At 36.2% G+C, this 22,703-nt stretch overlaps 1 protein-coding gene across 7 annotated transcripts; it reads left to right on the top strand.

Annotated features, from left to right (window-relative positions):
- Window positions 1-9,166: 9,166 nt before the first annotated feature.
- LOC116260139 (uncharacterized) lies at window positions 9,167-22,644 on the top strand. 7 transcript variants are annotated; one of them, XM_031638279.2, is made up of 15 exons: window positions 9,167-9,514; window positions 10,170-10,324; window positions 10,948-11,039; window positions 11,437-11,550; window positions 12,209-12,539; window positions 14,503-14,682; window positions 16,108-16,188; window positions 16,854-17,072; window positions 18,160-18,302; window positions 19,127-19,293; window positions 19,464-19,684; window positions 19,807-19,899; window positions 21,292-21,577; window positions 21,775-21,951; window positions 22,220-22,644. In XM_031638279.2, exons 1-13 carry the CDS (start codon window positions 9,298-9,300, stop codon window positions 21,475-21,477), a joined length of 2,199 nt encoding a protein of 732 aa, XP_031494139.1. In that variant the 5' UTR covers window positions 9,167-9,297; the 3' UTR covers window positions 21,478-21,577; window positions 21,775-21,951; window positions 22,220-22,644. The 7 variants fall into 7 exon arrangements, with proteins under 7 accessions (XP_031494139.1, XP_031494112.1, XP_031494120.1 ...); XM_031638252.2 differs by having other exon boundaries at window positions 21,704-21,951; XM_031638260.2 differs by having other exon boundaries at window positions 21,292-21,600.
- Window positions 22,645-22,703: the final 59 nt, after the last annotated feature.

The following is a 22,703-nucleotide window of genomic DNA, read 5'->3' as shown; positions in this document are numbered from 1 at the left end:
CTTGTTTCTTCAAGTGGTCACCTAGGCATGACACAAGGCAGCAAGGATTAAGCACACAACAAGAAATCTTTGAACACACAATGGAACTTTTGGGGAACCCAAAAGTTGAACCCTTCACCTTCTTCATAAAGACATGCTCATGTTTTTAACTTTTTTTGCATTAACTTTCATTTCTCCCCCTTAATGCAAAGTTTGAAGCACGAAGGTGAGACCAAAACTTCACAAATTTTGCATATGAAAGTGCCTTAGTAAACTCATCCGCAACTTCCTCATTGGTTGAGCAATACTTCAACACGATTTGACCTTTACCAACAATCTCATGAATGGAATGATGACGAAGTTCATTATGTTTTGTCCATCCATGGTAAATCGGATTTCTTGTCATTGCTATAGTTGCCTTGTTGTTACAATGGATTGGTGTTCTTTCAGTTTGACTTTGACCAAGATCTTCCAAAACTCGATGCATCCAAATTGCCTGACAAGTAGCTGCAGATGCAGCAATATACTCTGCTTCAGAAGTTGATAATGTCGTCGTACTTTGCTTCTTTGAACACCATGATATAGCACCTGATCCAAGTGTAAAAACATAAGCGCTTGTGCTCCTTCGATCATCTACAGCTCCTGCCCAGTCACTATCAGTGTAACCAAGTAAGTTAAAACAAACATCTGATTTATACCAAATTCCATATTCAGTAGTTTCACGGATGTAACGTAGAACATGTTTTGCTGCCTCCAGATGGTGTAATGATAGATTGTGCATGAACCTGGATATCAAGCTAACAGCAAATAAACTATCTGATCATGTATGAGTCAAATATAACAAGCTACCAACTGGACCTCTAAACATTGTTTCATTGGCTTTAGTAGTCCCATTAGACAAAGTCAATTTTTCACGTACGTTCATTAGAATAGAACACGACTTGCAATCTAACATTTTATACCTCTTAAGTATGCTTAATGCATATTTTTCTTAAGAGATAAAAATGTCATTATTTGTTTGGACAACTTGAAGACCAAGAAAGAAATGCAATAAACTCAAATCTGACATTTCGAACTCACTTATCATACTGTCCTTGAATTTTTGAATGAGCACATCACTTGATCTCATGTAGATAATGTCATCTACATAAACACATACCACAAGCATGTCAATACCTTCATTTTTCAAGTATAATGTGGATTCATTCTCACAATGTTGAAACTCATTTCTGTGAAGATATGTGTCAAGTCTCCCATACCATGCTCTTGATGTTTGCTTGAGGCCATAAATGGCTTTCTTCAACTTATACACTTTCTTCTCCAGTCTACTTATGACACAAAGCCCTGTGGTTGATGTACGTATACATCTTTTTCTAAAGCACCATTCAAAAAAATAGACTTGACATCAAATTGAAATACCTTCCATTTTAAGTGACTTCCTAGTGTCAATACTAGTGTAATAGTCTCAAAACGAGCAACAGGAGAAAAAGTTTCAAAATAATCAATGTCATATTTTTGTACATACCCTCTGACGACTAGTCTAGCCTTGTATTTTTGCACATCTCCATCGACATTATACTTCAATTTGTAAACTCATTTCACACTTATAGGTTCTTTTTCCTGTGACAAATCTACCAGTTGCCATATATCATTTCTCTTAATAGTATCAATCTCTTTTTGCATTATTTTTTCTCATTCTTCTTTACCACATGCTTCCTCATAACATGATGGTTCAGTTACCATAAAAGCAAATAAACAAGAAGCATATATGTCATGTAGAGATCGTACCTTTCTTGTTGTAGTTATTTCGACATCTTCATTATCTGAATTGGTCTCTTTTGAAAGAGTAGCACTTGACGATGATGCATTTGAGTGAGAAGTTGATTTAACAAATGGAATATGTTTGTATTCTATTGTTGTCAACTCCCATGATCTATTCTCATCAAAAATGATATCACGTTGAATGATTAAAGACTTTATTATCGGATTGTATAGTCTATAACCTTTTGAATTATTACTATAACCCACAAAAATGCATTTCTCACTCTTTTTGTCAATTTTGTCTCGACTATTAGAATCAAGCAAAGAGTAGGCGATGCATCCAAAAAATTTTAAATTACTTACATCAGGTTTTTTCTCCCACCATGCTTCATATGGAGTCATATTGCGGACTGTTTTGGTTGGGGATGTGTTGAAAAGATACACAGCTGTAGCCACTGCTTTAGAACAAAACTCATTTGGAAGATGTTTCTCATTCAACATGCTACGAGCGATTTCTACAACTGTGCGATTTTTCCTTTCAGCAACTCCATTTTGCTGGGGAGTTTTTCTTACTGTCAACTATCTATGTATACGATGTAATTTGCAAAAAATTTTGAAATCATTTGACAGAAATTCATCCCCTCTATCAGTACAAAATATTTTTATAGGTCACCTACGTTCTTTTTCTGCAAAAAACTTTAAATCCCTTGAATTTTTCAATGGCTTCAGATTTTTCAACAAGAAAAAACACTCAACTCATGCGTGATCCACAAATGTCAGCATGCACTAATTCTAAAGGAGCTTTCGCTCTACATGCTTTTCCAACTAGAAATGGAAGACGATGTTGTTTTCCATACACACATCTTTCACAAATATCTTCATTATTGATAAGACAAGGTAAACCAACAACTAATTTTTTATGCCCCAATAACTTTAGTCCATTGTAGTGCAAGTGTCTATATCTTAAGTGTCACAACTTAGACACTTTATTCATGTCTGTAACTAAGGCATATGCATCAAAGTGTGAAAGCTTGATTGGAAACATTTTGTTCTTTGTCATGTGCACTACTATAGATGACATGTTAGAACATTTCTTTTTTATTTCACATACATCATCATAAAATGAAATCAAATATCTTTTTTATGCTAACTGTCCAACACTTCGCAAGTTATATGCTAATCCAAGTATATAGTAAACATCATGTATCAACCTTTTAGTATCATCTTTAATTGGTATATCAATTGTGCCTTTACCATCAATTTGCACCTTTTTGTTGTCTCCAAGTCGAACTTGTTGCTTCACCGATTCATCAATGTCACGAAACAAGTCTCTCTTTCCTATCATATGATTACTGCACTCACTATCTAAAAACCATACATGATCAATATTTTCTTTTGACTCTGTATGAGTAAAAAACAAATTACCATCTTCTGCTTTCTCTTCCACTACATTAGCTTGTTGTTTTGTTTTATCCCAATAGTATGCTTCAATATGACCATTTCTTCTACAGAAAACACAATACCTATTTTTGTGGCCGTGTTTTTTATTGTTTGTGTCACCTCCTTCTAACTTTTTTCTTCCTGCCTCAAATCTTCCTCGTCTACGTCCACGGTAGTTACCTCTACCTCGCCCGCGACATGCATTCTTTAGTACAGCTGCTCCCTTTCTCTCTTTGCTAAAGTCATCCAACTTGACTTGGGCTTGGAATGCTTGTTTTACACTTTTCTCAACTGACCTATTCATTCTTTGTTCATGGGCTAAGAGAACCTAATAATTCATTAGCAGAATATGCAGTCAAATCCTTAGACTCTTCTATAGTTGTAACCACATGATCAAATTTAAGCGGTAAACTCAATATTTTTTCTACAATTGTCTGGTTATTGACAACCTCTCCAAAGGTTTTCATCTCATTTATAATTATGAAAGCTCTTGAAAAAAAATCTTGGACTGATTCATTGTTTTTCATAAACAATGTTTCAAACTCTTTACGAAGGGTTTGGAGTTTCACTGTCGTTACGTTCTTATCACTGTGATATTCTTGCTTGAGAATAGTCTAAGCTTCATTTGAACTAGTAGCACTAGCAATTCGAGAAAAGATAATCTCACTTACAGCTTGTAAAAGAACAAGTAAGGCTTTTGAATCCTTCTTTCGTTGCTCTCTTGATTCAACTGTCTTTTCTCCTTGTTCGGAGCTCTCTCCACTTTCTATATAGTCATTTTCAACTAGATCCCTAAGATGTTGTGACAAAAAGAAATTCTTTATTTTTATGCTCCAAAATCCATAATTATCACCATTAAATACAGGTATGAGCAATTGAAAAATATTCGAAGTGGTCATGCCATTAGCCATAATGAACAAAAAATTTTCTACAAAAATTTTGTCGAACAAATTGTGTGCAGATTTTACCTTGCAGGCTTCTCTTTTGCACTCTTACCAACAATCACGACAAGCAAATGCAAGTAATGACGCAAGAAGAAAAAACACGATGATCAACACGTTGAATGATCGATGGGTGACGAATGCAACGGAGCAGCGAGGATCTTTTCAGTGGCATGGAGGACGCCGAGGAGATTCTCAACAGCTTGCTCAAGTCAATTTCAGTCTTAACATCAAGTCCAGCTTGTTACCCTTGTTCTGTCATGTTTCCGACAGCATTTTAGCTCGTTATCACCTCAGTTTTTCCGGCAATTAAGGTCAGCTACCTCTCCAACTTGCATGTTAATGAATTATATTGTCATGCATGTCTCAATTTTCTCAAAAAAAAAAAGAGCATTGGACCTACTTTAGTAGCTATAAAGCGGCTGGCTGCTAGAGTGGTCAGACCGACTCCACTATGGCCTACTTTGCAGCAGCCTTGGTGAGGCCGATTCCTCTATCCAGCAAGATGAAAACCAGGGTTCAAAGGCCCTTGTTTTTTTGACTCCCTAGCACCCAAACCAATGGGTTTTAGTTAATTTTTAGCTTTCCAAATATTGGTGACTCGTCACCATGGTCTAGACCTTAACCAGTGTTGTGGCTTGGGGTATTTGCCAAGCTACCTAACGCAAAATGACATCTCTTTTGCTGTTCTAAAACAGCAACTTTTATGCCTCATTTGATCATTCTAATCTTCATGATCTGTGGCATTTTCTTAAAATGTTAACTTGCTGGAAATGGTGGACGTGCATCTTCACGTGAATGATGAATGAATGATGAATGGAAATGACAAACAAATCGTGGGTTTGGGTTGGGATTTCTTATATTTCAAAAAAGCTGGGATGATGTCTTGCTGAGTCGTACGAAGAAAGTATACAAGCTAATGCATATCTACATGCATTTCCTTGATCATCCAAACCCATTTGAGCTAACATTTTGTTTTCAAAACAAAAATTAGAAAATGATATTTCTCAAAACCTGACTTAGAGAGATCCCACTCGTGTAACATTGGAGGAATACCACCATGGTTTGCGCAAAAATGTCATCCATTCATCTATGTGATTGAATGAATGAATGCAAAGAAAGAAAGAGAGGAAGGAAGCATGGATGATCTCTTGAATGCGAAATAGATTTGGATCTCACAACCTTGCCAAAACCGTTCCACCAAGGATTGGATCTACTCGATCCATGAGTATGATCCATTTTAAAATGAAACAAATCAAGTAAGATGGAATCACTTCATCTAATCTCATTTCTGAAATTTCCAGAAATCTCAATAATTTTGAAGATCAACCATTAACAAATTCATCTAGTAGGGTTTCAAAAGAAATCCCTAGATACAAAACAAGTGTTTTGGCCAAATCTAAAACCACTAGAGAAATTAGATTCTCACCAAATTAGTTTGGAAATATGCATTTCCAAATAGTCAATCCTTTCCAAAACCAATACAAGCCACTAGTTATTTCTCAAATCAAGCTATTTTTATATCTAGTTCCAACTCAAAATTGGTTTTCCAAAAACATCAATCTAGAGAAACTTGGAGAATTTCTCTAAATCCAATTCATATAACTTTCAAATGATGGGTTCTTGATCTAGGAAACCAATAGAAATCAACTTGTAAAATTAAAACTTATTTTCAAATCAAATTCAAAAACCAAAATTCTAGAAGAACTCACAAATGAGAACTTCCTCCTTCAAAGAGAAAGTTTTTCTCAAAATCTCCAATTTTCCAAGCGACGGGTCTTGATTACTCAAACTTGTCTTCTCCTATGCTCTAACCAAAATTTGTTTTTGAAATCTCATTTTCAAAACCAAAACTTAAGCCCATGGACCATTAACTCCAAATGCTTTTGTTGACATCAAGACTAGGCTTCGAGGACATCATACATTTTCCACCTATAAGGTGGACTTACATCCATGTGAAGATCAATTAAAACTACACACGGAGTGAAAGAGAGTGAAACATGAATGTGCATGTAGTTTATAAATGCATGTATGCACTCACGTCACAAGACCTCCCACTCACTTTTGCAAAATCTAAGTGAGTCAAGTCAGAGTCGCTACCATCACCAAGTCATATTTGGACAAAAACTTGAGCACATCACTTATTTCGGTTGTAAAACCTACATTTCCAAAATCAATTTCAAAACCATGATTGGATTTTCCTCAAAACCAAGACAAAATCAAACTCAAATCAAGTAAATTTTTATGATCTTGGTAAGAACTCCCAAAATCAAGTTTCTTAAAAACAAGACAATTCTTGAGAACTAGACTTAGAATCCTAAAATCCAACTTTTCAATCTTACCAATCAAATGTTATCAAGTTTTCCCAAGACTTTCAAAAAAGCAAGTTCAAGATCCAAAAATATTGGTCGATTTCTGACCATTACAAGCCTAGAAATTTCAAAAATTCCAAAACCAACATTCTGTTCCAAAAACAAGTTCCAAATTCAAGAATTTTTAAGTCAAAATCTAAAATCTGACCCAAACCTCAAATTTTCAATGTCTAATCTCAATTTCAAAAATTCAATTTCACTCCCAATCCTATTCAAAAATCCAATTTCAATTCTCAATTCTATTCAAAATTTAACAATCCTCAATTTCATACAAAATCCAAATTCTCAATTTCCAAAATGCCAAATTTGGACCAAATCAAAGTTCAAATCCAGGATTAAATTAAAATCCCAATTTCTCAAATCAAATTCAAGTTTTGTTCAAAATCAACTCCAAAATCCAAAATCCAATCCATGTAAGTGTATGTAGGAAAAATAACTTGTCAAAAATTTAGAAAACTTAGAGCTTGGATCGATTACCCCTGTTAATGGTGGCAAAATGGTTGACCCTCCTGTTATGGGCAGGTTTCTTTTTCTTAAAAATCTATTTCCAACAAAAACCGAAATTTTGCTATTTCATGCACTTCGTCCATAGGTAGTGGGAAGTTCAGGGTAGAAACGACATGTTTCCATGAACAAAATGTCCTTCAAATAGTGTGTTACTTAAACAAAATACCCTCTAATGTTTGAACTTATCAAAAGTTCGTAGGGCTGTTCAACAAGTCGTGCTAACTCGAGTTCAACTCGAACTTGCTCGATAAACTTGATATCAGCTCAACTCGTTTATCAAACAAGTTGAGTTTGAGTTGAGAAATGAAGAGTACATAAATGAGTCGAGCTCAAGTTAAGCCAGCCCATCTTGAACCTCACTGGGGTTAATTAGGGCATTTTGGCAGGGGCCATGGCCCTCCTTGCGCTTTTAAAAATGAAATTTTGCTATACAAAATTTCTAAAAATTTTGCTTTGATCCTATCAACAATTTTAAAAATTATATATTGACTCCACCTATAAAAACATGTGGACCTCCTTGAACATAACCTTAAGTGCTAATGCAAACTCCTATGTTCGCCATCACTCTGTTTTCTTTACATGTTCACCCAAGCTATGTAACATGCAAGGGAGGAGGCCTTATGTGCAATAAAAGAAGATATAAAAGGGCAGGGCATTGGGTCTACCTGGCTCGATAAGAAATCAAGCTAGGGTGGGGCCGCTGCCCGTGCTTGTTGCAGGCTCCAGCCCGTGCTTGGCCCGGCCGGATTATTATATATATGATATAAAAAATATCATATTATATATAAATATAATTAATTGTAATAAAAAAACCTACACCAAATATATATCCATGTATCATCTTCACATAGCCTACAATACACCACCAGTAAAAGCTTATATATTCAAAATTAGATTAAAATTGAATTTTGAACTGCAATGTTTTGGGGCTGCTTTAGCCAGATGTGACCTTGCAAATATAACTAGAATGTTAACGTGAAAAATCGTTTATTTATCAGCTAAAACTGTGGCATTTTCTTGAAGTTTGATTTTCTAAAAGTTAGTTCAGCTCTATATAGATATTATAATTCGGAATTTACAGGTTGAGTGTTCTTATCGAATCAACCGTACAAGTGGCAGGTATGTGTTTAATCAAGTTGGATAAAAAAAATGTAATTCACATGGTTGTTTAGATAAGAATCTTCACGTGAAAATTGCTCATTTTAGCCACTAAACTGTGGCGTTTCCTTGATTTTTTTTTTCAAATGTTGATTCATCTCTATATAAATATCAAATTTTGGAATTTATAGTTTGATTCTTATCGAACCAACTATAGGAATGGCATGTGTATACTAAAGTTGGATTAGAAATATAGTAATATGATATTTTAAAATTCATGAGGTGCTTCAGGATTTGGTTTGGAATCATTGGGTATAACATTTTAACGAAACCTAGTTCGACTGTATTATATTTAAATATGAAAAAATAAAATACCAAATAAGGTTGAGACGCCTTTCATAATCAGATATGTATCTTATTTTACTAACAGCAAATTTATGCCATATTATATATATATATATATATATATATATATATATATATATATATATATATATATATATTGAATTTGGTTACTGATTTGATATGAAATTTGTTGCAAGAAAATTTCTGTTTTTGAGGTTACTTGAGAAACTACTTTCAGCAATGCGTTAAAAAAAAATCTCCCTTTTCATGAGAACTTTATAACAAAGACTTGAAGGGAGCGTTTGTTAATTTGCCCCTTGCTTTTAATGGAGGATCGTTAAAAACACCATTAATAGTCAGTAAACTCTTGTCGCGACAGTTTATAAACATTTAGTCATCACATAACATTTGACAGCCGGCTAATTTCCATTCTTTTGTTTTTAATATTACCTTCTAAGCTATATAATTTTATTATTTTAACTAATATTATTTTTTTAGTTCCTTGAATCTTTTATGAAAAATATGATATTAGAAATTTGCAAGAGAGATGATTTTCATAAGCAATTTTTTAAATTATAAGTAACAATTAAAGAGTCAGGTAAAAAGGAAAAATCCTTTTTATTTTAGAAAGCGGACTATTTTATTCAGATACAAATCGATTATGAAATTAATGTTCGTACCATTATCGGAGCCGCTTTTTTTTTTTTTTGGGACACCGGCGGCCTAATTCCCCCCACACACTCTCCGCAGGCGGGAAGGGCCTCTCTCCTTCCCTCGGCCTTTCTCTCTCCCAAATTCACGCTCCCCATTTTACCTCTCAATGGCCTAACCTTAGATAGACCAAACGTTCTCCAATGGCTTCTCTTGTATCCCACCATCTTCTGAGGCTCTGTACCTCCTCCTACTTCACCCCTCCCCCTCTCTCATCCCGTCTGTTCGGGACGCTCCGTCCCCGGAAGTCCGGGAACCATGGTGTCGCCGATGGTTTTGCTCCTAAACTCTGTTGGAGTTCACTGAATTGTCGTAGACGTTTTCGCGTTGTTGCATCTACTTCGAGCTCTCCTACCAACGGTGGCGCTTCCTTTCTCTTCTGGTCGACACTTTATACGTTTTTTATCTTAAAGCACGACGAGTTCTTTATCGTTGACATTTTTTGACAATTTTTAGTTAAACCCATTTCTTTGTTTTTCGTCGACGTTTTTTGGTCTCAATCAAGAAGAGTTTGATTTATCTTGTGGCTTTTATAGCATCTGTTTTCTAAAACGACTGAACGAGTCTCTTGTTGGTCTTCCTGCGAGGCTAAGCCGACGAATTTGGCAAAAGCGTAATGTACAAAGTGCGAAAAGTAGCCGTAATGAAGCTCTAAATCGAAACCTATCGCATGAAAAAGTTCCTTGGTCTTGAAAAACGTTTGGTGTGACTAAAACATGTTAATGGATGCTCTTGTGTTATCCTTTCGATATTGTCCAGTACATTTCTGAATTATGGCATGTATTACAACTTCAGTTTCTTTTGTAGATAATAGTTTAGTCTCATGCCTTTTGATATTCTCTTCCCCTTCTAAATGCTCTACGTTTTTGGTACAGAGGAAATTACACATTTAGGAAATACCAATTCCCAAGTAGGCCTTTTCTTCTTTCAAGTTGCGATAATAGGGTTTATGGGAGATTGGTTTTGCTTTCCCTAGAGTCATGGACACACAGGTTGGCTCATTTGTGGATTTCAGCAGGTTGGTCCACACAGGATCCAGCAACTGAAGAAAGGTATGATGTGATTGTAGTAGGGGGAGGGCACGCAGGGTGTGAAGCAGCGCTTGCATCTGCTCGTCTTGGTGCCAAAACGCTCTTGCTTACACTCAATCTTGATCGTATTGCATGGCAGGTATATTATGCTATTTATATGTGCTGGCAACTATGTTGTTCATTGGTATTGTATGTTTTAATAACCTAGACAATTGAACTTAAGAATTTTGTTCGGTATCAAATGTTGATAAGAAGAGTGCAAGATAGAAAATTATTACTTGAAGCTTACTGAAAGGAAGAAATAATTGGTGGTTCCTTATTTTTGAAAAGGAAAATGTCCTTATGTTCTGGAGACAATAAAATGGCGACAAGCTTCTAGCTATTTGGGCAATGTCTTGTAGAGTTCTGGCAACTTCTCTGAGTTTTGTCACGTTCTAAGCTTTATTTTTAGAAAGACATGACAGGTTAAGCCTTCTTTATGTTTCCTAAAATTGCTCCATAATGTTTGCATAACTAGATAACCGGATCTATTTAACATGCTGTATCATTATTCTTTCCCAAAGAAGGCTGGGGCAGTTGCTACTTCATAGAGATAGGACATTTTCTGATAACTTGAAAGAGTTAAATTCTGGTGACAAGATCCTTTTCCTTTCTTTCTCAATATTTTTGGTATCTAATACATGTTTCGATAAATAAGTGATGAAAGCTCCTATTAGTTTTTCTTTTTATATTTTTGAGTTAGTAACTGTTTTTATTTTTCAGCCCTGTAATCCTGCTGTTGGTGGCCCTGCAAAATCTCAGCTGGTGCATGAAGTGGACGCACTTGGTGGTGAAATTGGGAAAATTGCTGACAGGTATCCAAATGCCAGCACGAACCATTTTTTTGTTTTAAATGCGTTATTTTTATAATCAAGTTAGTGGCTCCTAGAACACTAAAATTATGGTAATAAAATTTAATACTTTACGTGAAAATACTTTGACTAACATATTGTATGGTAAATTAGTAATGTAAACCAGTGTTATGTAAATACCGCTGGTTTACATAACCAATTTATCCCTGACGGGATGTAGTCATTCCTGTATAGATAGGAAACCTGAGTTATATATAGGAAACCTGAGTCTAGCTTCCACAAGAAAAATGAACATGGTTGTTATGGTCTTTCTCTGCATTCTGTTTAATAGTCAATTGTGCTTCTTGTATGCAACTTGGATGCAAATTGTCACTGAATATTGTTCATCTTCATGATGCAGGTGTTACTTGCAGAAACGTGTGCTCAATATTTCAAAGGGACCAGCTGTTCGAGCATTGCGTGCACAGACAGATAAGAGGGAGTATGCCCTGGAAATGAAGAGGGTTGTTGAAAGGCAAGATGCATTATAAACTGGCTAAGTGAATGTACTTTATTTAGATCCTAGAGAGAATCTAAATACAAGTCAATTGTGTGTGCCATATAGTGCATGTGTATATATATATGCGTATGTAGTGTATGTGGAAGTATACATATGGTATACACAATACTATTACTGTATGTGTGCACTTACCTGCCAGATACTATGTATTTGTATAGTACATAGGACAACAAATGCAAGTTACAATTTCGTGCAGCCAATATGGAGGAAGCCTATACCCCCCAGGCCATTTACACCTCTATAGCTCATGCCTGTGACCATTCTGGGCGCTGTATGAATGCTATTTTCTACTACTTTAACGCTTTCTTTTGTTCTTCACATTATGAGCTTCCATAGATCAAGTGGAGATCATCATTATAAAGGCATAAGTAGTTAATAAAACTTAAGGTGATCATGTCAAGGATTTTTGCCTTCCTTTCAGTCCATGTAGGCAATCAAACTTCTGTATATAATCAATGCAAGTCTTGGATATGCACTAAGGAGCTTTAATAGACAGTGGTTTAAAAAAAGTAAATAGGTTGCCGCTCTACCCTTTGTTTTTCTTCTTGTTTGCAGTTAGTTTCATTCCCTTGTGAGGTAGTCTAAGACTACTGCTTTATTTTCATGTTTTCAGCACTCCCAATCTTTGCATCAGGGAAGCTATGGTCACTGAAGTACTTGTTGGGAAAAATGACAAGGTAGAAGGGGTCCGGACATTCTTTGGTGTCAACTTTTATGCCCCTGCAATTGTGCTCACAACAGGCACATTTATGAGTGGAAAAATTTGGGTTGGAAGAGCATCCATGTCTGCAGGAAGGGCTGGTGAGTCAGCTTCAATAGGATTGACAGAATGTCTGCAAAATATGGGCTTTGAGACTGGTAGGTTGAAGACTGGAACTCCTCCACGAGTAGACTGCCGCAGCGTCAACTTCTCTGGATTGGAACGACAGTGTGGCGATGAAGAGGTGATTTTCAGTAGAGACATTTTTCGTTCTTCTCTAATTTTTTTTACAGATAGAGCTTCTAAGTTCCTCTTCTCCATAACTGCTCGTTACCTCTCATAGATGACTATATTTGAGGATGTAATGACTATATTTGAGGATGTAAAATTTGGTAGTGAATTTCTTGAGGTTTGCAAAACTCCCAAGCCCTTCTTCCTTATCCTCATGTAGACTTTCGATCAACAAAACTATATGTGTATTACAGTACTTTGGGTGGCCCAAATTCAAGGGCTGAAAATGCACTAAATTTTATAGGCTCAAAAGAATGTTTTTTAGCAGAAAAGCACAAGTGAAAAGTCAATTTATAGGTTCCAATTCATGATGAACACATTTACCATCAGATTGACTCAAGCAACTTAGATTGTAAATTTCAACTGAATTTTATATACAGAAATAAATAAAGAAACAAACAAATGTGTGGGTCTCTCTCTCTCTCTCTCTCTCTCTCTCTATCTATCTATCTATATATATATATATATATATATATATATATATATAAATAAATGGAAATCGGCAATGGAATCCTAGATGGCTTATGTTCGTAACAAATTGAGGCACCTCTAAATTGGAAACAAGTAGTTCCATGTCTACTTTTGAACAATCTGACCTTGTAGATTCAATCCTATGATTGTCTTAGAAGGAGAAATATATTTAGACATTTTACATGTGTAGATGTTCTTTTGAGGAATAAAAAATAATGGTTGTAAAATTGATGGTTAAAATATTTATACTTTTTATGAAACCAATTTGACCAAGGATTGTTCATAAAAAACAAACAATGAAGCATCTGCATGTTTGGATTAAGAAGACACCATATTTAAGTATATTTCTTGAGGTGTCTGCATTTGTATGTCTGGGAACTACTAGTTACTCTTCCTTTTGGGGACCTTGGATCTAGGACAAGACCATATTTAAGTGCATTTTTGTTGTGTCTGAATTTGTATAAGTTGTCTGCAAGCTGCTAATACTATAAGAACTCATCATTCATTTTCCCTTGTGCTAACAAGTGCCAACATCTAAACATTCTATTCTTTTGGAAACCTTTAAACCATGTGCCTGGGGCACAATGAAGTGTAGCAAAGGGATGATAAGATTGCAGTATGATGTTACATAAGCACATGAGGACACCCTTGTAGATTCAATCCTATGATTGTCTTAGAAGGAGAAATATATTTAGACATTTTACATGTGTAGATGTTCTTTTGAGGAATAAAAAATAATGGTTGTAAAATTGATGGTTAAAATATTTATACTTTTTATGAAACCAATTTGACCAAGGATTGTTCATAAAAAACAAACAATGAGGCATCTGCATGTTTGGATTAAGAAGACACCATATTTAAGTATATTTCTTGAGGTGTCTGCATTTGTATGTCTGGGAACTACTAGTTACTCTGCCTTTTGGGGACCTTGGATCTAGGACAAGACCATATTTAAGTGCATTTTTGTTGTGTCTGAATTTGTATAAGTTGTCTGCAAGCTGCTAATACTATAAGAACTCATCATTCATTTTCCCTTGTGCTAACAAGTGCCAACATCTAAACATTCTATTATTTTGGAAACCTTTAAACCATGTGCCTGGGGCACAATGAAGTGTAGCAAAGGGATGATAAGATTGCAGTATGATGTTACATAAGCACATGAGGACAAGAATGGCTGCAGGGGCAAGGTGATGCAGAAAGGCACAGTTGGACATTAGTCAGAAATTGGGGAATACTGTTGCAAACATAAGCAATTTGAAGATAACAAATAAGTCAAGTCCAATTTCTACCCTAAAAATGATGTATAATTTCACTGAACACAAGGGTGACCATGGTGTATGAAGAGAATCATGTAGGAGAAATTAGTACCGCGATTGCACATATATAGCCATGCCCACATGCTTTTTTCTTCAACTAAGAGTTCCTCTTTTAATTTTGATCAACAGGTTGGCTGGTTCAGTTTTGATCCTGATGTTCATATTGAAAGAGAACAGATGTACTGTTATTTGACACGCACCTCACCAAGCACTCACAAACTTATCAGAGATAATCTGCATCAAACTCCAACTTATGGGGGCTGGGTTGAAGCTAAGGGTCCTAGATATTGCCCTTCTATTGAAGATAAGGTATGGTTTTATTACATCTCGCGTTTTTTTATGCATATTGGTTGTTTCTGGGGATTTTTTTTTTGGCATCAGAATCATTACATGGAGATGAGTCTTTTCCTGTTCTACTCACTATTGAAACATATCTTGTGACATGTTTTTACGACCATGCTTTTTCCTTTTTGCCCGGTTTTCAAGTTAATCATTTGATCGCTCATGATGGGATTCATGATGAGAGACTTTTCACATGCATCAACAGAAAGGAACTCTTCCATCAGTGCAAAAAAAAGACAAGAAGCAACTTTATTTTTTGCATATTTGAGATATGCCTTAAAAGGTGCTAGGTATCACATTTCTATTGGTGTATATGTAACCTTGTGCATTTATTGTACTCTTTTGCTGGAGAACATTGAGCCTCCTGCAGGGCAAAGTGATAATGTTAGAGTATGAGAATGTGGTGACCCATTTACTTAAGCCAACAAGTCTAAGATTTAGCAATATAACCTCCTCACATCAAGTTTTGTTCTTTTTGTTTGGGGGGGGTGGGGGGGGGGGGGGGGAGGAGGGAAACATACCACTACGGGAAGAGGGATGTCGTGTCGTGACTCATGAGTATATAAGGACAAGTAGCATGATAACTCGTTTGGACTGAAGTTAAGTGAATTTATAACATTTCACTATCAATTATTAATGTTTACTTAGAGGAAACCGCCTTTGGCGTAAAACCTCCAAGACCGTACGCTATATGCCTCTAAGGTTCTAGCTTGCTTCGGGCTTGCGTGGTCCTATAGTACACTTTTCAACTCGAGTGTGGCACTTGTTACTGTTTGCAGCTCAAAGGAATAGTGTACTAATATCTCACTGTCTATGTCACATGGGTGTGATACGGGTATGGCAGTGTGGGTACAGGCACACCATTTTTGAAAATTATGGGTACACGGGTACGGCAGAATATATATATATATTGAAAATTTTCAAAATTAAAGAAAAGTGGGAGGAAATATAAATCTAGGTGGAAGGGAAATAGAAAAAAGAAGGAAAAAATAACAAATAAAGTTTAAAAAGATAAATTTTTTAGTTTTAAAATACAGCCATACCCATGTATCCATGTCGCTGTACCCATGTACCGACACAGGTACTTGGGCAAATGTCACGTGCCCATGTGACATAGCTCACTGTTAATTCAGCTTGCTGAACAAAGACATCCAGTACTCTTTTACTGTCTTTGGACGCATGTACAAGTCTCCAGTTTGAGGCTCTGATCTGAAGAGTAATCTTGGACATTAAAGATTTAGATTGTGCCTGTGATGTGTTTGGAACATGTTGTGAATTCATGCTTCAAGGAAACTACATTTGTTATTCAGTTTTGCATGTAGTATGGAGAAATCTATCTACGATTTATCCAATTGTGATCTGAACTGGTACATTTTTGTTTGTTTCTTTCAGATAGTGAGGTTTCATGATAAAGAATCTCATCAAATTTTTCTTGAACCCGAAGGAAGAAATGTACCAGAATTATATGTTCAGGTCTGCAAGCTTATGATCAACTAAATTTGTTTCTATCATTGTCACAAATATCAATTTCAGGTTTGTATCGGCAAGGTTTTTCTCAGGTGTTAGTTGGGAAGTTTGGTTTTTGAAAATCTCAAAAGCTCAAAAAATTAAAAAATAAGAAGTATGAAATTTTGAGTTTTCTATTAATTTTCTAGAAAACATCAATAAAAAAATTAAAATGCTTAATAATTTGTTTGAATAAACCTCAAATAAAGTTATTAAAATTCATTCTGTTTCTGAAAAAATGGAAAAAAATGATCCTACAAATTTTTTTCATTTCTTGATTTTTTTAGTATTACTTTTTGTTTTCCTCTATTTTCCCCATTTTTTTGTGCTTTTTTGAAAAATAATGCCAATACGTGTGACAGTGGTTTATATTTCTTGCTAGTTTTATGAAAAATCTGTGACTGTGTTAAGCCAGTCCACTACCTATGGTACTTCAAACTGACCTGCTGTCTAATTGTTTATATGAATGATTGCATTGACTTGTCATGGATCAACTTGTAAGGAGATGGAATTTTCATTAAAAATGCTTCAGAAATTTCTTTATGACTCTTAAAAAAGATAGTGACTGAGCCATCACCATTGTTTGTCTTATTCTGTTGACTAATTTTATAAGCAAATTCCTTTTTGTGCAGGGTTTCTCTACTGGTCTACCAGAGAACCTACAACTCGCTCTCCTTAGGACATTGCCTGGACTTGAGAACTGTTCAATGCTAAGGCCTGCTTATGCGGTGGAATATGATTTTTTGCCTGCTTATCAATGTTCTAGATCCCTCATGACTAAAAAGGTTGAAGGGCTTTTCTTTTCAGGCCAGATAAATGGAACCACAGGCTATGAAGAAGCTGCCGCTCAGGTTTTCTATATATCTGCCATGTTTTTGTTTTGTACTTTCATTTATTCAGTCCTCCTGTTTCTTGCTTGTGTTCAATTTTATCTATTTGGCTATCAAAATGGGAAAGATTTGTACTGGTATATTCTATGTCACATAGGTACAGGTACGGGTGTTGGTGCGGGTACGGGGAAGCGGGTATGGTTACAACATTTTTACCAATCTTAGTATGGCGGTACGGCGATAATTATATATTTTTAATTCCAAAAACAAATTGATATCATCACATCATTAAGACAATGTTCCTTTCACAGTTCCTCCATATAATCTCATAAAAGAAACATAAATAGACTAAAACAATGTTTTTTTTGTGGTTTGGATCGGTTTTGACCCGGAACCATTCCAAACGTACCCAATCATAACAGGTGAATATAAATGAAGCCAGTGAAATATAATTGAAACCAGCGAAACAGGTGAATATAAATGAAGTCTTTAAAACACGGCAGTTCAAACATAAACATGAAATTAGCAAAAAAAGTAGCACAAATATAAGAAACAGATGACACGGTGTGGGATTGATTTCAAATCAGAGTGCACGGGAAACAGATGAACACGTTCACTTGTGGAGCAAGCCAAAAATCTAAACAAAGATTTATCCAACTCTCTAACAATGACAGAAGAAACATGAAAATAGAGTAACAAACAACAAAGGGGGGGGGGGGGAAATCAAAAAAACCCTAAGAAGAGAATGTAAAAAACACTTACCTCCAACACGTCTGTCGCCGATCGCCGCCGACCGACATCCGTCGCTGGTCACCGCCAACCAGTAAAGCTCTCCACTGCATCTATTGCCGGAGATATGTTGTATGAAGGTAAGGAATGAGGAAGAGGCATCGGGCGAAAATGGGTTTATTTAAAGTGGTTTGGATTGATTCGACTCAGAACCAATCCAAAGCGTACCAAGGTGTACCATAGTACTTGAATTGGCGTACTGCCGTACCGGTACAGGTATGTGGGCAAGACCCACGTCCTTGTGTGACATAGGGTATATGTCTACTCTGACTTTTATCCCCCAATACTGGCTCATAGATCAACATCTTCATTTATGCAGGGCCTCATATCTGGAATTAATGCAGCAAGGCATTCTCAAGGGAAGTCATTGATTGTGCTAGAGAGAGAAAGCAGTTATATTGGAACATTAATAGATGATCTCATTACAAAAGATCTTCGAGAACCTTATCGTATGTTAACAAGGTATCATGTGTGGATTATTACATAGATGGCATTCCGATGCTTGCTTTTTTGGAACTAACATTCATTCTTAAACCAGTTAAATTAAAAGAATACAGTACCAACTGCCTTCTTAATGTGCCTTAAATCAGATTATCATTTGAGAAGGGTTACCTTTATATCTGAGGAAGTTGATTCACATTGTTTTTACAATCCGATAGTATGGAACACCCTTTCTCTTACTCTGTGATTTTTGTATGATAACATTCTTCTGTTCCATCATCTCAATGGAACTATTGGAATGCTTTCGTGATCTTAGGTGGATCTGCTTATGGTGTCTTACTTGATTCCTGCTTGTTCAAGGTGATACGATACTTATTGATGGTGGTTCATGATGTGCTTTTCTCCTGCAAAAGCTAATTATCAATCTAATTCAACATGTGGAAAGTTCTTCTACCAGTCACGTCAATAGTGGCTTGGGTCATAGGAAATGTTCTGCTGGAGTTTGTACCAGCCATATTTCAAAATGTGCACCATTTCCACCTCTACCAATCCTTTTGGACTTGCACTTGCATAATTCTTTTGGAGAATTTCTTTTGTCTTAGCATATTACTGAGTTTATCAGGTTCTGCACTCCTGATATTTTTGTGTTGCACAAATAAGAGATGATTTCTACTTTCTAGCTCATTCCTTAAAAAGGCTTAGTGGAAGTCCTTATTATTGGGCTTGACTTGTAAGGTCATTAGTGAACTCACTATATGCTTTCTTCTGCATGTGCTTCATCTATACATTGTTACGCATCTGAAGCTGAAATTGATCTCTGGCTGATATTACATCTTTGCTTTTAGCCGCTCAGAACACCGTTTGCTCCTACGGGCAGATAATGCGGACAGCCGTCTGACACCTTTGGGTCGGGAGATTGGTCTCATAGATGCCAGAAGATGGAAAATCTACCAGGACAAACAGCAGCGGATATTGGAGGAGAAAAAGCGAATCAAATCAGTCCGCGTTTCAGGTTTATAATGCCCATGTGCCACATCTCTCTCTGTCTCTCTCTCTCTCCCTGTTTGCCCATATCGTTACTTTATACTTCTTGAGATTTGCAGTAAGAAACCTTGGTAATAACTGTGAATTGTTCTAGAATTTCTTAAAATATTTTAAATATGCTCAAGTTACATTTTACAGGTAGTGGAGAATTCGCAGCTGAGGCCAATCAGTTGTCTGGTCAGCTTGTCAAAGATGGTGCGTCCCTTGAATCCATCTTGAAGAAGCCACATATTCAGTATAAGCTTCTTGACAAACACGGTTATGGAAACCCACTTCTTTCCAAAGAAGAAAAAGAATGTATAGAGGTAGATATCACATACGAAGGATTCATTGTTCGGCAGCAGAGCCAACTTAAACAGGTCAGTGGAGCTTTCTCTTTTACCCTTTAATTCAGAAGTCTGTTTTTCTTGTCAATGCAGAAATTGACTCTACGTCTCTACATAATAGTTGCTTGGGTTAACAACTACATTGTCTTTGCCAGATAGTGCAACAGCATCACAAACTACTTCCAGAGGATATAGATTATTATGCTGTGACAACATTATCTTTGGAAGCACGTGAAAAACTTTCCAAGGTGAGGTCCATTCAACTTTTTTTCATGGATAAGAAAGCTCTTTTACTCGGTTATGGAATAATGAATTTTTTTCTACGTACTCCAAGGGGATACATTACACATTTTCTTTTGTATTTGCATGAGGTTTGTTTAATACTTGACAAAGGCAAAAAATTATTGTGTCCGAAAGAAACATTCCATTGATACAAATAAATGAACTTCCAGTTTGTTGTCGGCAACTTAATCATTTAAGACCCAATCCTTTAATGCTTCTCTAAGAATTTGGGTGTTCATCAAGTGAAAGAAGCAGTTCTTCTGTGATCCTACTTAAACAACAGTGCCATTTTGACGCTAGTAATTAATCCTAGGGTTGGGAAGGTGATGTGCCTTGTCAACTGACATGACTGGTTCCTTGACTTCAAAAAGCTTTCCTTCCTAAACTACAGAAAGGTAATTGAGTAAAATAGGCAAGGGGTAGCATGTAAAAGCTATTTAATTCTATTGGTGGTGTACCTTCATATTTGTAGAGAAGTAGTCATGAAACATGTAGGGCAATTGCATGCGTATATGATGTACATACTACAAGTATAAAAGGTTTACCCCAACCTGGAACAGGCAAATATTATTGCGAACAGTTAAAAGTAAAAAGTGCTACTTCACATAGTGATGGGTTTCTAATAGCCCGAGCTATTAAATCAACTCTGAATCCTCGTGTAACTGATACTGAGACTGTTTGATTTGTACAAACTATGTGCACATTACTATTCTGGTCTTCAGATTTATAGTTTACTAGTGGGACATTCTAAGGTGGAAGGAAGAGTGCTAAGCTTGTGATGGGCCATTTTGAGAAAAAATGAACAAATAGATTTCACATAACAGTTCACGCTTCGGTCATTCTGATGCTCTCTGTCATGCGTATGTAACTTTAAGCATGTCTTTTATATGTCAATTAATACTGCACCATGTTAATTTTCTTCCTAAAAGGTATAAAGATGTTATGACATTTCTGTACATAAGTTTTAAGTAATGGTATAAGCCTATAAAGAGTTAAAATGGGATTTATCAGCTTTAACATGGGAAGGTAATGCACCATATCTTCTTTGAATTCATAAGATGCTGTCAGCTGTATTTTATGGATATCATTGAATATGTTCAATTCTATTCAAATCCCAACAAGTGGAAACACAAGCATTTATTCAAAAAGAACTAAACAAAGGGAAAACAAGGCAATTGTCTACTTTCAGTTTCACCTTCCGTTTCCTTTCTTTTTACTAGTCTTTATGTTTTTTTGGTTAAATGCTGATGTCTAATGGTGCCTGCCAACTGCAAGACTCTGCATTTGCACATCTCGACATTAAAATGCCCCATGCATGGAAAGTCATGCATTGATATCTACCATTTTTCTTTGTGCAGGTACGGCCACAGACAATTGGTCAAGCAACAAGAGTGGGAGGTGTGAGTCCTGCCGACATTTCTGCCCTTCTTATTTGGCTTGAAAGCAATAGAAGGAAAGCACAAGAAAGAAAACGGCTAGAAATGCTAACCTCAGTCATGGCAGCAGCCGATCAATCAGATCCTGCTCTTGCGACAAATCAATGAAAATGGATTGTGCACTCTTGCAACAGATCAATGAAAATGGACTGAGCAGTTGCCTTGCATAACATTTCTCACTGATTTCTCAAGAGTGATACCTTGGCAGGTTTGCAACACCATATGATACTGGTAGAGTTCTTTGTGTCATCTATCTATGTTGCCTAAATTTTCTAATTGCAAGTAAGAACGTAGGAAATAAATTTTACCTCATGATCTTGTTTTACTGTTTCAGGTGAAAGTTTTCTTCTTGTACGTCTCATGCCTTTGTAATTCTTTTTACTGGTTCCGAAAAATAAATTTTAGGAAAGGGGGAAGGAAGGGAGATGGAGATTGTATTCTGGTATAGAGGTGGACATCCATGACTAGTTGACTACGCTATCAGTAGGGAAGAAGTGAACGCTTGCATAAAAGAGGTGAACTGTACAGTTGCATGCGCAACTAAGTACAAATGTATAATGTGAACTGGTCAGACTGGCTCAGGTATTTTTTGCACTAAAAGTAATTGATCAGCTACGCTAATAGTTGTACGTTTTCCAAGCGCATTGGATTCAAATTTTGTTCAGATTTGATTTTTTTTTTTTAGAGACCTGAAGCTGTCATAACTTGAATGGAAAGTGGTATTGGGACGGTTGGATAATCAACTAATGAGATCAATTCATTAATTTTTCTATTATTAACGTACTTGTGGTTACATGACTTAATCATAGAGGAATTCATGCCTGATGTTTATTCTGCATCTGTAATAAAGTGGCAGGTCAGATTGGATCTGCAACGCTCGGCAAAAGAGAGTCGAAGCAAGGAGTAGAACCACGGAGGCATGTTATTCCGGCGCATGTCGTCTATGCACCGAAAGAAAATCACGCATGCACCTGTACATCTATGCTAGTCTGGAATGACCATGTTTGTTTGCATTGTAAGGAGCGGCAGAGACTGTGTGTTCTTGAATCATTCCTTTTGAGCCAAATCATGTGGACCGTCAAGCATAGACAAACGTTCTATTTTTATATTATTTTCTGACACGGTGTGTTACAGGAAGCGGCATGACTTGTAAGTGTGACATGGCAACAGGCTCATTCTCAATCACCGTCTTCTATGTATAACATCTAAAGTTTAATAACCAATGAATTCAACCATTGACAGCCACCTTGGTTGTTAAGGTGCAAATTTCAGTAACGTGTGGAAGACTGAATTATCCGAAATTTTGAAAGTGCTTTGTGATCTTTGTATGCCTT

Source organism: Nymphaea colorata, chromosome 1 (genome assembly GCF_008831285.2).
Source record: "Nymphaea colorata isolate Beijing-Zhang1983 chromosome 1, ASM883128v2, whole genome shotgun sequence".
In the NCBI taxonomy this organism is placed as follows: Eukaryota; Viridiplantae; Streptophyta; class Magnoliopsida; order Nymphaeales; family Nymphaeaceae; genus Nymphaea; species Nymphaea colorata.
Note: the sequence above shows the minus strand (reverse complement) of the source record. Positions and strands in the feature narration are given on the sequence as shown.